Source organism: Rhea pennata, chromosome 22 (assembly GCF_028389875.1).
Source record: "Rhea pennata isolate bPtePen1 chromosome 22, bPtePen1.pri, whole genome shotgun sequence".
In the NCBI taxonomy this organism is placed as follows: domain Eukaryota; kingdom Metazoa; phylum Chordata; class Aves; order Rheiformes; family Rheidae; genus Rhea; species Rhea pennata.
Window position 1 is genome coordinate 1,151,635 of NC_084684.1, and position 12,611 is coordinate 1,164,245.

Sequence of the window (12,611 nt, forward strand, 5' to 3'; positions counted from 1 at the left end):
CCACTGCAGAGCTTTGGAAACATACAGAGGCTGATTCTTTAACCAGAACACAACCAAAAAGCAACCTCGACTGCAATGGTAAGGTCCTTACCTAAGGCTTTTAAAGAACAAGAAGGTATCCAAGCAAAAAAATTAGTTGAGGCATTGTTCAGTATGTGTTCTTTATTCCAATTCAAAGTACATTAGAAACAGCACACAGGACCAGCAGCAGCTTTCATGACAATTCAACCCAACGCACTGCTGTCACGAGGTCATTCAGCTGTACTATTAAAGTAGGTGATTGAAACAAGTCTTCCACTCTACACGCAAGCACTCACTCACCTGCCACTTTAAATAGGTTTCCAACAGAATAAAAATAGATACACCCCAGAATACAAAAAGTTTAATTTTAACAGTTTTTTTCACTAAAGCCTTTATACAAATTGATAAAAGGGTGCACAATTTCCTAAAATTTTAGGTACATTTTAAATGAGCCTTTTTTTACTTGGTAAAAGGATCCATGTTCCTGTCTTTGAACAGAATATGATGGCCAAAATTGCAAAGAAAATTCCTAGTTAAATTTACAATTTATACATTTGTTTTGAAGTGATTCCTGCACTGAGTAGCAGGCTGATGGCTGCTCACGCATGTCCCACTTTCCCAAAAGAACTGCGCACCAAGTTCTAGTTCACAAGCCTAACGTGTCCTGGAAACCGGGCTGGGGGAACAACCCACAAACTTTCAGTTGTGCGCACTAAAATGGTCCCAACTGAACTAAAAGCCCAAACACAGCAGTTGTAAATAACACCACCTCTGGCAAGGATCACCTTGGGGCAAGGGACTGATGACCTGTCTGCTTTGCACTATTAGCACAGTGAAAGTGGAGTGCTTCCCATCTGTGATTTGGCCGAGCAATTTAACTCAAGACTCTGGTACTGAAACATACTGTAACAGGTAAATTTGGTGTTCTAACAGTACTTTTTGGTCAATACAAGCTATCATGATTTTTTTTTAAGCCAGATAAATATTCTCGTTTCTACTGATCAGTGAAGTCCAGCAGTTCCATGTGTTACTTCATGTGGAGCTTCACAGCAGCATCTTAGAACTGGCACCATCTGCCTAAAAGATGACTAACCCCCACTTCAAAAGACACTAGCATTTTACAGAGGTGAATTTATTCAGAAAATTAATTAGTACAATTCCCTTTACGCTACCCCTCCCTTCCCTCCCTACCCACCTACAGTTTGGCAAGGTTAAATGCTTCAAATTAACTTCTAGAGTACTTAATCAAGCACTTTCACCACTGCACCGCTTTACTTATAGTGGCCATTCTAACAAATTAAGGACAAATTAAAACAAAATACTGCCCAGCAAAAGCAACACAGCACCTGTGTTTGAGAGGATGAGCTACCGCAGACATCCTTTGGACAATCTACTCAAGGAAAAGCAGGGCAAATCCATCAGGAAGCCAGTAATGAGTCTTAAGAGCTCAGGGAGCGCCAAAGAGAATGACATCCTATTTCGTACAAGTTGAGTTTTTAGCCAAAAATCAGCTGCCTTGTTTTTCTTTTAATCCATGTCCATTATATATTTGGCTGTTGAATTTTAACTGATCATATTTAGGCTGAACTTCATCCCAATTAAAGGCAATAAAGCATTTTTTTGTTTATTTTAGATAGTTACATTGTGCCAATTTTTTGGCAAGTGTATTTCTGAGAATTCAAAATATTTTCCCATTTTAAGGCTAAACTAAGAAATGTTAAAAGCTTCTGTAAACATTGCCTCTTCCTCCCCATAGTTGCACAATTTTAAGTCCAACTGCAATTTTTAAAATGAGGTAATTTTTGTGTACTCGTATCTTAAGAGTCCTTTTCGGGACTAGCTGAGAGGCGTGCCAATCTGAACACTGATCCAATTGTAGTGGGAGAGCTTCCACAGCAGGGTACACACCAGTTCTAGCAGCTGTACTTCAGTTATTTATCTTCTCAATTTCATCCAAGTCGTCAGTATCCAATTTGTTTATTTTTTTGTCTGGAAAAGAAAAAAAAAAGAAACCCAGAAGCTGGTTAGATACAGTTTAACAGCACAGAAGAGAAAGCTGCATTCTTCAGCTGGTCTCAGGGAAGTCAGGTTTATCCACAAAATATTCATTTGGGTTTTAACACTGCAACATACACATTTTTCTTTACTAAAAGGTCCACCGGGATACTGTATCATCTCTGGAATGTCCATTTTAAGGACTATCCAGGTAGCCAGCAAACACAGACAACACCACTAATCTCTGGCCATATCTTACTTCAGCAGCTCGCAATCCTAAGTTACATGTAGATACTTGTCATGCACCTGTGATACTGCCCTGTAAACACTGCTTTGCGCTCAAGTGAAGAATTTTATCTGGGAACGGCTCATTGCCCACTTGAAAAGGAACAAGTACTATTTGTTGCACAGCTGCTTTTCTCAAATCATTCTTTTGGAGCCAACTGCAGCGCAAAATGCAGCTGATGTCCTCTTCGGCTTGAGCCTTGACAAATATCCATTAGCATCAGAGCTGCTCAGCATACAGCTAGTCAAAATTCTCCTGAATATCATCAAGTTTAGAGAAAGAAAAAGGTATGAGAGTACATACTGAAGTGTTCCTGGATTCTGTTGAGAATATTCATGCTGTGCTTGCTGTCCACCATGTTAATAGCCAGTCCTCGCTTGCCGAAACGACCTGTACGCCCAATTCGGTGCAGATAAGTCTCATTATCTGGGTTGCCATCCTTATCCACAGGAAGGTCAAAATTGATAACAACGGAGACTTGCTCTACATCAATCCCTGATAAAAGAAAGCATCAGATTACAATTGAATTTTTGAGCAGAAACAGCCTCTGTCCTGAGCTGTGTGCACCTTGCTCACAACACCTAGTTACTGAGTGGCAGGATTTCTAACAGCTTTGAGAGCGGCAGCACGGTTGTCCTTGAGATTAGGGAAGAATTAAAAGCCAGTCTCAACATCTGAAGCAACACCAAGAGTGGCTATAGGTACCACTGGAAATGGATCTTTTCCACAACATATTTATGAAGTAGTTGGAAATCAAAACCATCAAACTACTACACCAGAGAATCCCATTAAAACAGATAATGGGAAAACAGTCAAGCTGCTCCGCTTTACCCAACGCTTAGGAAGCCTCATGTACTCCTACCGGAAACTCCCTCCTCCTCTTAGTAGCTATAAAGACCTTTTGGCTTCTAAAGTACTATGTTGTCTCAACTGTTCTAGCTCTTAAGTTGCATCACAAATTGTTCCTGGAGTTCAGTATCTTTCAGATTTCCTTGTTTGGAAACAAGTTTGTTTCAAATGTTTTAAGGTCATCGGTACAAGCAAGGCTAAGAACAGCTACCAGATGCTTCATGACAGGAGTATAAAAATGTCACGGGATGGAATTTTTCACCTCAAGCTGCAGGAAGCCTACAAGTAATCCTGTGTGTGCCCACAGGCATCTTGATACACACACACAGAAAGCCAGCAGCTACAGTCCAGAAGTCCTGGAATTAGTTTAAGGACACTAATTAGTCCAGACTGGAGCACTATAGCTTACAACTCCTTTCTGCACGTTGGCCAGCACTATCTCATCTCAAGTGCTGCTTCTGCTCCTCCCCGGCCCAGCTCTGCTGTTCCTACCTCTGGCACAGACGTTCGTGGTCACCAGCACTTTCTCTTTGCCCTCTCGGAAACGCTCTATCACTGCAGCTCTTTGCTCTACCATCATTTCGCCGCTGAGCAATGCCACCTGGTGGCCTTCCTTCGAGAGCTCTGCTGCCAGCCAGCCAGCCGTCTTCCGAGTCTGAAACACAAAGTTAGGCCTGTCTTTGGAAAGAAGTTTTAAAACTGGAAGCAACAAGAAACCTCTCTTAGGTAGACTGAGAGTTTCGCAGCTGCTTATTTTTACGTTTCGAAATGGCTCCAGAAGTGCTATGGCTGCCCTCTCTCCATTAAAAATGCAGTGCTTCCAGCACTCACATGAGAAAAAAATATGCATCTACCACCACAAGAACTTTTTGTACAAGAAAATCATGCATCGTCTTTGTACTCTGATCCTCAGCTTTCACTCTACAAGGGAGAGTAGTTGTGTTACACATGTACGATAAAAATGCACAAGCATGGCCAAGAAAACAAAGATGAAACTAGTCAAGTTGGAAAGAGTTCGAGCTGAACGTAGTTGTAAAACCACTCAAGACAGGCTTTACGCTGTGCTGAACTGAACGGTTTCCAATTACGTTGGTTTCCCAAGCTCTGATTGTCCAATATCATTACATCTTGAGACTGCACAGAAGCAGATTGCTGCAGCAAACGCCAAATACATGTTTTTTCCCTTTATATAGTCTATGCCAGTTTTACATGGCTGTTCTGGCACTGTCAGCATTGTTTTTTTTAAAAGAGTTACAGTAGCCAAAATGATTGATGATGATGATGATGATGATGCCTGGCCAGTTTCTTAACACTGACAGACACTAAGGGGGTTGTTGGGACTAGCATTTCCCAGAAGGACTCACATGACAGAAGATCATGGCCTGGGCAATGGTGATAGCGCCATAGATATTACAGAGAGCCTGGAACTTTTCGTCTCTGTTATTGCACAGAACGTAGTACTGTTTAATAGTGTCCAGTGTTTCCTCCTCTCGCTTCAGTTTGATAATGTTTGGATCAGGAACAACTTTTTGAGCAAACTTCCACACAGAATCTTCAAAAGTAGCTGAAAACAGAAGCATCTGGCAGTCTCTGGGGAGCATTCTGCAAGAAAGAGCAATGTGGAGAGGAGTCCTCGGAACCATTTCAGTCTCTGGAAAGCCCAAAACTCATCTTACTAGTACCTGATCATCCCCACGTGGGCCAATAGCATCTACAAATGAATGAACTGTGATCTTGGGACACAGTTTTTATTGCTTAAGAAAATTAAACTACCTGTCATGCCTTGACATTTTCTCCATTAATCATCTGAATTAGAGCTAAATGATTCTAATATTGCTGCTTTACTGGTAAAGACGCCAGTCGAGAACCTAGCCCTGCTGCCTCTACATTACAAAACACGTAACTGTCATTGAGAGGAATGATAACCATCTCCCATCCTCAGGAAGTCCTTACCTCTGAATGCGGATGCTTTGATCTTGATGGCCCTGGGTCGCTATCATCACATCAGCCTCATCCAAGACAAACACTTTGATTTTCTTGGGATCTATGAATTTCAGTTTGGAACACCAGTCCAGCACAGTGCCAGGCGTGCCAATTACAATCTGCTCAGAAATCTTCTGACCCCTCTCCACTGCCAAAACAGAAAAGAATTAATTTACAGATGACTATATGAAGCATACAAGGCCCACTGCTTCTTTTCATTTTGAAAAATTTAACAGAACAGTTCTTCTAACTGCAGGTGTTAGACTACATCTACAGTCTGCACAAACTACCCATAGAAGCTATGAAATCAGACACAATACAGCTCCTAGTATTTAGCTGTGCTTGTGTTAAGGAAGAAATTCTGGTAAAATCCAAAACCCAACAGACTTGTTGTCCCAGTGGCACCCCTGCCCCGCTCCGAGTTAACTCCCATTATACCAAGTTTATGTTCTATATAGATCCTGTACTAGCGAGAAGGTGAGTTGGTTGTGCTGGAGTCTGACACCAAGCCCAACAGAATAACCTGTCGGTGGTATTTCACCTTACTCACATTTATTGCCTCGGACAGCATACGCAAGCTTCAGCTCTGGATAAAACTTTCCCATCTGTTCAATCACTTTTCCTGTTTGAAGTGCCAGCTCGTATGTTGGGGAAAGGCACAAACACTAAAGAGACAGAGAGATTAATGAATTTGAGATGATCAACTTCCTGGGCTACATTTTCACACTTGCTTTTTAAAATCCTTAGAAAAATTTTACTGAAGATGAACATGTTTCTGAAAGCTCATCCAGTTCTGGATTCTTAAACTTTGGAAATTAGTTCCTATGCACGCAATCATCTAGCTACTGCCTTTCTGTGTGCAATTCTGAAACTTAAGACTCAAGAGCACAGATATTCTGCTAAGTAGTGATAAGAGGTCTAGTAGCTATCTAAGGACTCATTAGAAAAAAAAAAAAACAATCTAACAAACCAAAAAGATAGAAAACCCACAGCATCTTCACTAGGTGGCACTGCACTACCACCAAACCTCAGAAAAGAGTTATACTCCAGAAACATTTACCTGTGGATACTTGTTCCCAGGTTCAACACGACTGAGCATGGCTAAGACGAAGGCAGCTGTCTTACCAGTACCAGACTGAGATTGTGCGATCAAGTTCTGTGGGCTACAGCAACACAGAGCAGACACTTTAAATGCTGGCACGAGCTCAACAAAAGGAACCACACAAAAAAAACATTCTCGTGGGGATGAGCAAGAAAGAAAATGTAGCGAGTGGCAGGCACAAGCATTTCAGTATATTGAGATTTTTCAATTTTCTGTATTCACAGGGCAGAAGTTAGTTTCCACCCTCTACCAACTCTCAGCGCAAACAACCTTGACCACTAGATTTCTAAGGAAAACTGCTACAATCTGGCAGCACTTTTCCATTTTGCACATCTCCCCCTAGTGTTTTAATATTTCACATATTTCAGCTCAGAGGCGCAGAGAGGAAAACCAACCAGCCACAGCAGACAATCCGCAGCATTGCAACTACTCCCACCTAGGTAGGATTTTCAAAGCAATGTTCTGTAACAGCCTTATTATTTCTCCCCTACTAGGAAAAATCACGTTTATCTTGGCCTAACATAGAGGCAGTATCTTCACTGCCACCGAGTGTTTAGTGCCTGTCCTAAGAAAAGGGCAAATCTAGGGCTGCTGTCACGTGGCTCAAGGCCACAGAAGTACCATAGCATGGGAACCCCTTCACCATCCTCCCATCCACAGGGGAAGTCTAATAAGAGCATAGTAAGTCTTTCAAATCCTCCCGGAGCGCAAAGGGAGTAGAAAATATGGGTACATACGGTTCAGCAAGCATCATGGGCAGGGCATTCTCTTGTATCTTAGATGGTCTGTTGAAGCCCATGGCATAGACTCCTTGCAGAAGCTGCGGTTTCCTGAAAAGAAAGGAATGTTTTTCAGCTACGCCTTCAAACATCTTCGAGCTAAGCAGCCATACCGTACCAACAGGCTGTGTTTTGATGAGAACTTAATAAAGGTCATTGGCAACTCAGTGTTAATTCCCCGTAGGCCCAAGAGCGTCACCCAGTACCAGGAAACAGCTAACCTATTGCTTCAAACCATTTTCCATCTCAGTTACCGTCTTAGCTGATAGGAAGTTGTGGGCATATCAGAAAAGACTTCCTATTCAAAATGTACCGTCTTACCCATAAAAAAAATCTACATACCTCTATTTGAGCAGGAATAGCAAAGAAAACCTTTTATATTTAAAAGTAGGAGCAGCACCACTCTGCTTTCAAAATTATGCCTCACAAAAGAGAGTAAAATTATTCTGACAGCAAAATGTTTTTAAAACAAACAAGTCAACTTTACGTTTAGCTAAAACGATGAAGTATAACGTGTCTCTATTTTACCCAATGACTCTTCAATGAGACGCAAGTCATTCAAGGCAACCATGCACACTGTGAGGTTTCAAGTTAAGCAAGCACAAATGCAGAGAGCTCAAGAGACAATGTCCACCAATAAAGGAAGCGTTTTAGGGTCAGTCGCCTTTCCAGGTGAGGAAAGGCCAGCACAGCTCTCGGGCTCCTAGCCTGGACCTGGAGTTGCCGTTTTCGAGGTACTTGCTATAATCACCGTAATGACTGACTACAATCAGTACCTGGAAGCACCAAGCAAAGAAAAGCAGAGTAATATTTGGAATGAAAGCTGTGTAAAAAAATCTGCTTAATAAGTCAATTTACATGTCTGCCTTTTGTGACTACCTAGAGAACTTTGTATTACACCTCTGAGTGCTAGTGTTGGGTTTCTTGCATTTTCTAAAGCAGCTTTGCAGACACTCTTGATGATTCCAGAGCAGAGACCATTAATCCTATCCTGTAGGTCAATCCCTTTTCCTTAGCAACGCCTCATCTTAGTGCCAAAGTTATCACGCCTTGAGGACTCAAATATGGGACAAAGCAGCCTCTATACACACAAAATAGAATGTTTCATGTCATAAAATCATTACAAAGACTTCCGTCACGATGGATTCTGTAACATATATTGACTTCTTATCATAGTAATACAAGCTTTATGCACAAAACCAGTACGTGACAGATAAGCTTAGTTCGGCATGACTTGACCTAGTGGTCTGCACAGGTTGTAACCCTGTGTTCAAATGGAAGCGTGCAGTGACAGTGCTGACCCTTAAATGCTTCTCAATTGCTATTTCTGCAAGTTAGCTTTCTAGTCTCGGCGGATAGTCGGATATACAAAAAGAGATTCAAGAACAACCTAAAATGCAGGTTATGCTGTTAGTAAATTCCCAGCTGATGACATCCGAGAGCTCACCGGAGCGCTGTTAGTGTTGTTCAGAAGTAAGCACTTTCTATTCAGAGCAAGTCAGTTTTCCTGCCTCCACTTTCCTGCTGTTAAGAACTTGCTATTCAGCACAACGTGCTTTTTAAAAAGCGCATATTACTTTCAGACAGCAACTCAAACAAAAGCTCTTTGAAAAGGTAACCTTGCGCGGTTCAGAGCAAGGACATACAAAGCCCAGCTCTCTGAAACAGTTGTCAAGGATATACCAACTCATAACAAAACAACAACAACAAAAAAAGACTCAATTGGTCTGACTGCCCCCATCATTAAGTCGCGTGGACTGTTTGGCTTTTGAAAGATGATGCTTACAGATACTACATGATACAAGCTTTTTCGTAGACTTTCAACCGCAAACATCGAGGAATTCAAACAACGCTCTAACATTTCAAGGTGGGAAGCCTGGTCATGGCTGATTTTTTTTTTTTTTTTTTTTTTTAAGTGCACATTCAGGAGCAATAAAACACAGAAAAAGATGAAAACCGTCACAAGACACCAAGACAAAAATAATTCTCCTCATTGCTCGCACTTAAAAATACAACACACAATATGCTGACTTGTTAATGACAAATTTCTGGCTACCTGAAACAGAAACCAGTGATACCTCCTACACTGGCAGGAAATCAAATAGGGCATGAGGCGAGACTCCAACTGCCTGACCCGCTCCAAACTGACATCTGCTCTTGTGGTCTCATCCCAGGCCATGGGAAAGCAAGCAAACAACTCTCAACCAGGCTGCCTACAGGTGCAGGCCAAATAATAAGGTGTAAAACTCAACTATAACGGAGCCTATTTAATACTTCTGTACCCAGGCTCCAACAGCTCAATCCAGAGACATCGCTGTTTACAGCTGGTTCATCACTGCATTCGTCTTCTAGCATCGTTGAACAAACAGGCACTTACAGTCGCAATTCCTCAAAAGACTTCACAGAGTATAGAGGCGACGTGGGATCCCTCTGCAGCACTTCCACTTGATTTGTTGTGTCAACCAAGTTACTGCGAATTAGCTTGTTTAACAAGGACTGGGCAGCTCTGTCCTCTGTAGAAAAAGGAGATTAAAAAATATGTGGCCCATCTAGAGTGTTACACCCATGGAAACGCTGCATTACTGAGCCGGTTTAAAAAGGACAGGAGGCATCCAAACCAGAAAATACTGCAACTCTCTTATTATAAAGCAGTGTCATAAAAGAGCCAAAAGCTGCTGAGTGAAACATCTATCACAGTTCCTAGAGGCTCACATTCTATATTTCAGAAGGCAAACCAAAGCAAGCACTGTTTCAAGGGGTCAGAGCCATCTTAACATACCCAGTACTCTGCTTGCTTAAGATACCACAGCACAGCATCTAACTGGAAGGTGGGACAGGGTTAAAAGCCGCTTTAAGCCTCGCTATTATCTGACACGTGGGCAGATACCTTTTACGTTTTGTTTGTTTTAAAGAAAATTGAAGGACAAAGTACTCTGAGAGATTCTAATACACTCGAGAGCTGAGGGTAGGTTCGGTTTAAAACGTAAGGCTGAACTGTTGCACCATGGGGTTTTGCCAAGAACTCTGTTTTCCAAAGCATGTTCCTCTTAAGTCACCTTCTAAAGGATTTAGAGACATTACCCACCTCTGAACAGTCATTTCATAAACGCAACACGCTGGTTGCTACAGAAATTCCAGCTCCAGGTTATCCAACCGCTGCTGTATCCAGTCCTGCCTTTGAGGACACTGCTATCCCCTTATTTTTCTCCATCCTAATCCAGCAGTCTCCCAAGTTATTACAGGACCCAGTGGCTTTAAAAGTATTATGGAGGAAGGACATGCCTTACAATTAAGTCCTTTGGGCAGGATACAAGATCATCCATCCTGAGACATAAGGTAGACTTAATTTAAGTATACGCAACATTAATTTCTTTTCAACGTTCCGCTCCAAAATACTTTCCCCAAAGGACACTTACCTTTTTCCTCATCCTCCGTCTTCTCCACGTTGTCATCTGTTTTGACAACGGCACCTAAATTCAAAGAGTGGTGGGGCAGACATGAGACAGTGCCCCGATGCAACAGCAGAAGCCCACGCCTTTGGAAACTGTGTTTTTAAACCCCGTGCAAAAGCCACGGAGCAGGTCGCCGTCGTGATTAGAAGAGCCCTGCTGTCAGCGCGCTGCGGGCGCCCAGGTTATGGCTCACCCCGTATAAACGAAGCGACGCTGAAGCTTGTTCCGAGTCAACCGTGCCAAGACATTTTGCTTTAACAGCTATTTGAGCGTGCCAGAACATGACTACAAAGCGCCAGCCCCGTGGAACAAGGACGTGAGCTGGATATTTCGCCTAAGCTACTGCTTAACCTCTGTTTTACGCTCCTTTCCGCTGCAATTTTATTGACTAACGAGGAATTGCACTTGGCATCGAGAGGCCAAAACACGTGGGAAGAGCACGAACATCACCCCCCACACACCCCCACCCCGGGCCCAGCCCTGGGGCTGTGACTCACCGTTGGAATCCGGCTTAGTTTTTTCCTCCTTCAGGTGTAAATTGCTCAGCTGTAAGAAGAACAAAACCCGTGAGCGCGGCCGGGGGACCTCGGAGGGGAACGGGGAAAGTCACAGAGAAAAGGGGGATTTGGGTTTTTTTTTTGGGGGGGGGGGAGGGGAGCCTCCCCCCACCCCCCGCGCGAGGCGGCGCCAACGGCCGCCGGGAGCCGTTACCGGAGCGCGCCCAGGCCCCGCCGCCCCCGCTCCCTCCCCGCCGGCGCTCACCGACTCGGCGGCCGCTTCCTGCTCGTCCACGGCCAGAGCCCAGGAGTCGGTGGCCATGGCGGGGTGGGGGGGGGAAGGAAGGAGGGAAGGGCCGGCCGGGGGGCGGGGGGGGAGGCGGCGGGCGCAGCGCTGCGGCCGGGCTCGCCGCCACCAGCCGCAATGGCGCCGGGCGCGCGGAGGGCGCCTGCGCCGCCCGCGCCGCCCTCAGCGGCGCCCGCCCGGCAACGACCGCCGCGGCGCCGCCGTTCCGCGCGACGAGCGTTCCGACCCCCCCCCGCCCCACACACACACACGCGGCGGCGCGTGAGGGGGCGGGGCCTGGTCCCGGGGGCGGGGCCTGGCCCCGGGGGCGGGGCGGGGCCTGGCCGAGCTGTGGCGTTAGGCCTGGCTGTGGGGCTGAGGCCTGGCTGTGGGGCTGAGGCCTGGCCTGGTTGTGGGACTGGGGTCTGGTCTGGCCTAGCGGTGGGGCTGGGGCCTGGGTCTGGCCCTGGGGTCAGGCCCGGCTCTGGCCCTGGGGCCAGGTTGTGGGGCTGAGGCCTGGCCTAGCTGTGGGGCTGGGACCAGGCTGCGGGACTGCGGTCTGGGGTCTGGTCTGGCCTAGCTGTGGGACTGGGGTCAGGCCCGGCTCTGGGGCCAGGGCCAGGTTGTGGGGCTGAGGCTTGGCCTAGCTGTGGGGCTGGGACCAGGCTGTGGGACTGGGGTCTGGCCAGGCTGTGGGGCTGGGACCAGGCTGTGGCACTGGGGTCTGGCTATGGGGTTGGGGTCTGGCCAGGCTGTGGGGCTGGGGCCTGGCTATAGGGCTGAGGCCTGGCCTGGCCTGGTTGTGGGACTGGGACCAGGCTGTGGGACTGGGGTCTGGCCAGGCTGTGGGGCTGGGACCAGGCTGTGGCACTGGGGTCTGGCTATGGGGTTGGGGTCTGGCCAGGCTGTGGGGCTGGGGCCTGGCTATAGGGCTGAGGCCTGGCCTGGCCTGGTTGTGGGACTGGGACCAGGCTGTGGGACTGGGGTCTGGCCAGGCTGTGGGGCTGGGACCAGGCTGTGGCACTGGGGTCTGGCTATGGGGTTGGGGTCTGGCCAGGCTGTGGGGCTGGGGCCTGGCTATAGGGCTGAGGCCTGGCCTGGCCTGGTTGTGGGACTGGGACCAGGCTGTGGGACTGGGGTCTGGTCTGGTCTGGCCTAGCTGTTGGGGCTGGGGCCCGGCTCTGGGACTGGGGTCAGGCCCGGCTCTGGGGCTGGGGCCAGGTTGTGGGGCTGAGGCCAGGCTGTGGGACTGGAGTCTGGTCTGGCCTGGCTGTGGGGCTGGGACCTGTCTGTGGGACGGGAGTCAGGCCCGGCTCTGGGGCCAGGGCCAGGTTGTGGGGCTGAGGCCTGACCTGGCTGTG

General features: G+C 46.5%; 1 protein-coding gene across 2 annotated transcripts; it reads right to left on the minus strand.

Annotated features, from left to right (window-relative positions):
• Positions 1-144: 144 nt before the first annotated feature.
• Positions 145-11,394, minus strand: LOC134149935 (ATP-dependent RNA helicase DDX19B). Of its 2 annotated transcripts, XM_062593281.1 has the most exons (12): positions 11,230-11,394; positions 10,965-11,013; positions 10,432-10,485; positions 9,393-9,528; positions 6,974-7,066; positions 6,195-6,297; positions 5,685-5,799; positions 5,105-5,282; positions 4,516-4,753; positions 3,644-3,806; positions 2,606-2,797; positions 145-2,010 (listed from the first exon to the last, which is right to left on the minus strand). In XM_062593281.1, exons 1-12 carry the CDS (start codon positions 11,284-11,286, stop codon positions 1,949-1,951), a joined length of 1,440 nt encoding a protein of 479 aa, XP_062449265.1. In that variant the 5' UTR covers positions 11,287-11,394; the 3' UTR covers positions 145-1,948. The 2 variants fall into 2 exon arrangements, with proteins under 2 accessions (XP_062449265.1, XP_062449266.1); XM_062593282.1 differs by lacking the exons at positions 10,965-11,013; positions 11,230-11,394 and adding an exon at positions 10,101-10,339 and having other exon boundaries at positions 10,432-10,481.
• Positions 11,395-12,611: the final 1,217 nt, after the last annotated feature.

Coding starts and splice junctions, on each gene's coding strand:
- LOC134149935 (XM_062593281.1), bottom strand. CDS start 11,286: ATGGCCACCGACTCCTGGGCTCTGGCCGTGGACGAGCAGGAAGCGGCC. Junction 10,486..10,964: donor AACTAAGCCGGATTCCAACG/GTGAGTCACAGC, acceptor CTTTGAATTTAG/GTGCCGTTGTCAAAACAGAT. Junction 3,807..4,515: donor AGGCCATGATCTTCTGTCAT/GTGAGTCCTTCT, acceptor TTTGTGTTTCAG/ACTCGGAAGACGGCTGGCTG.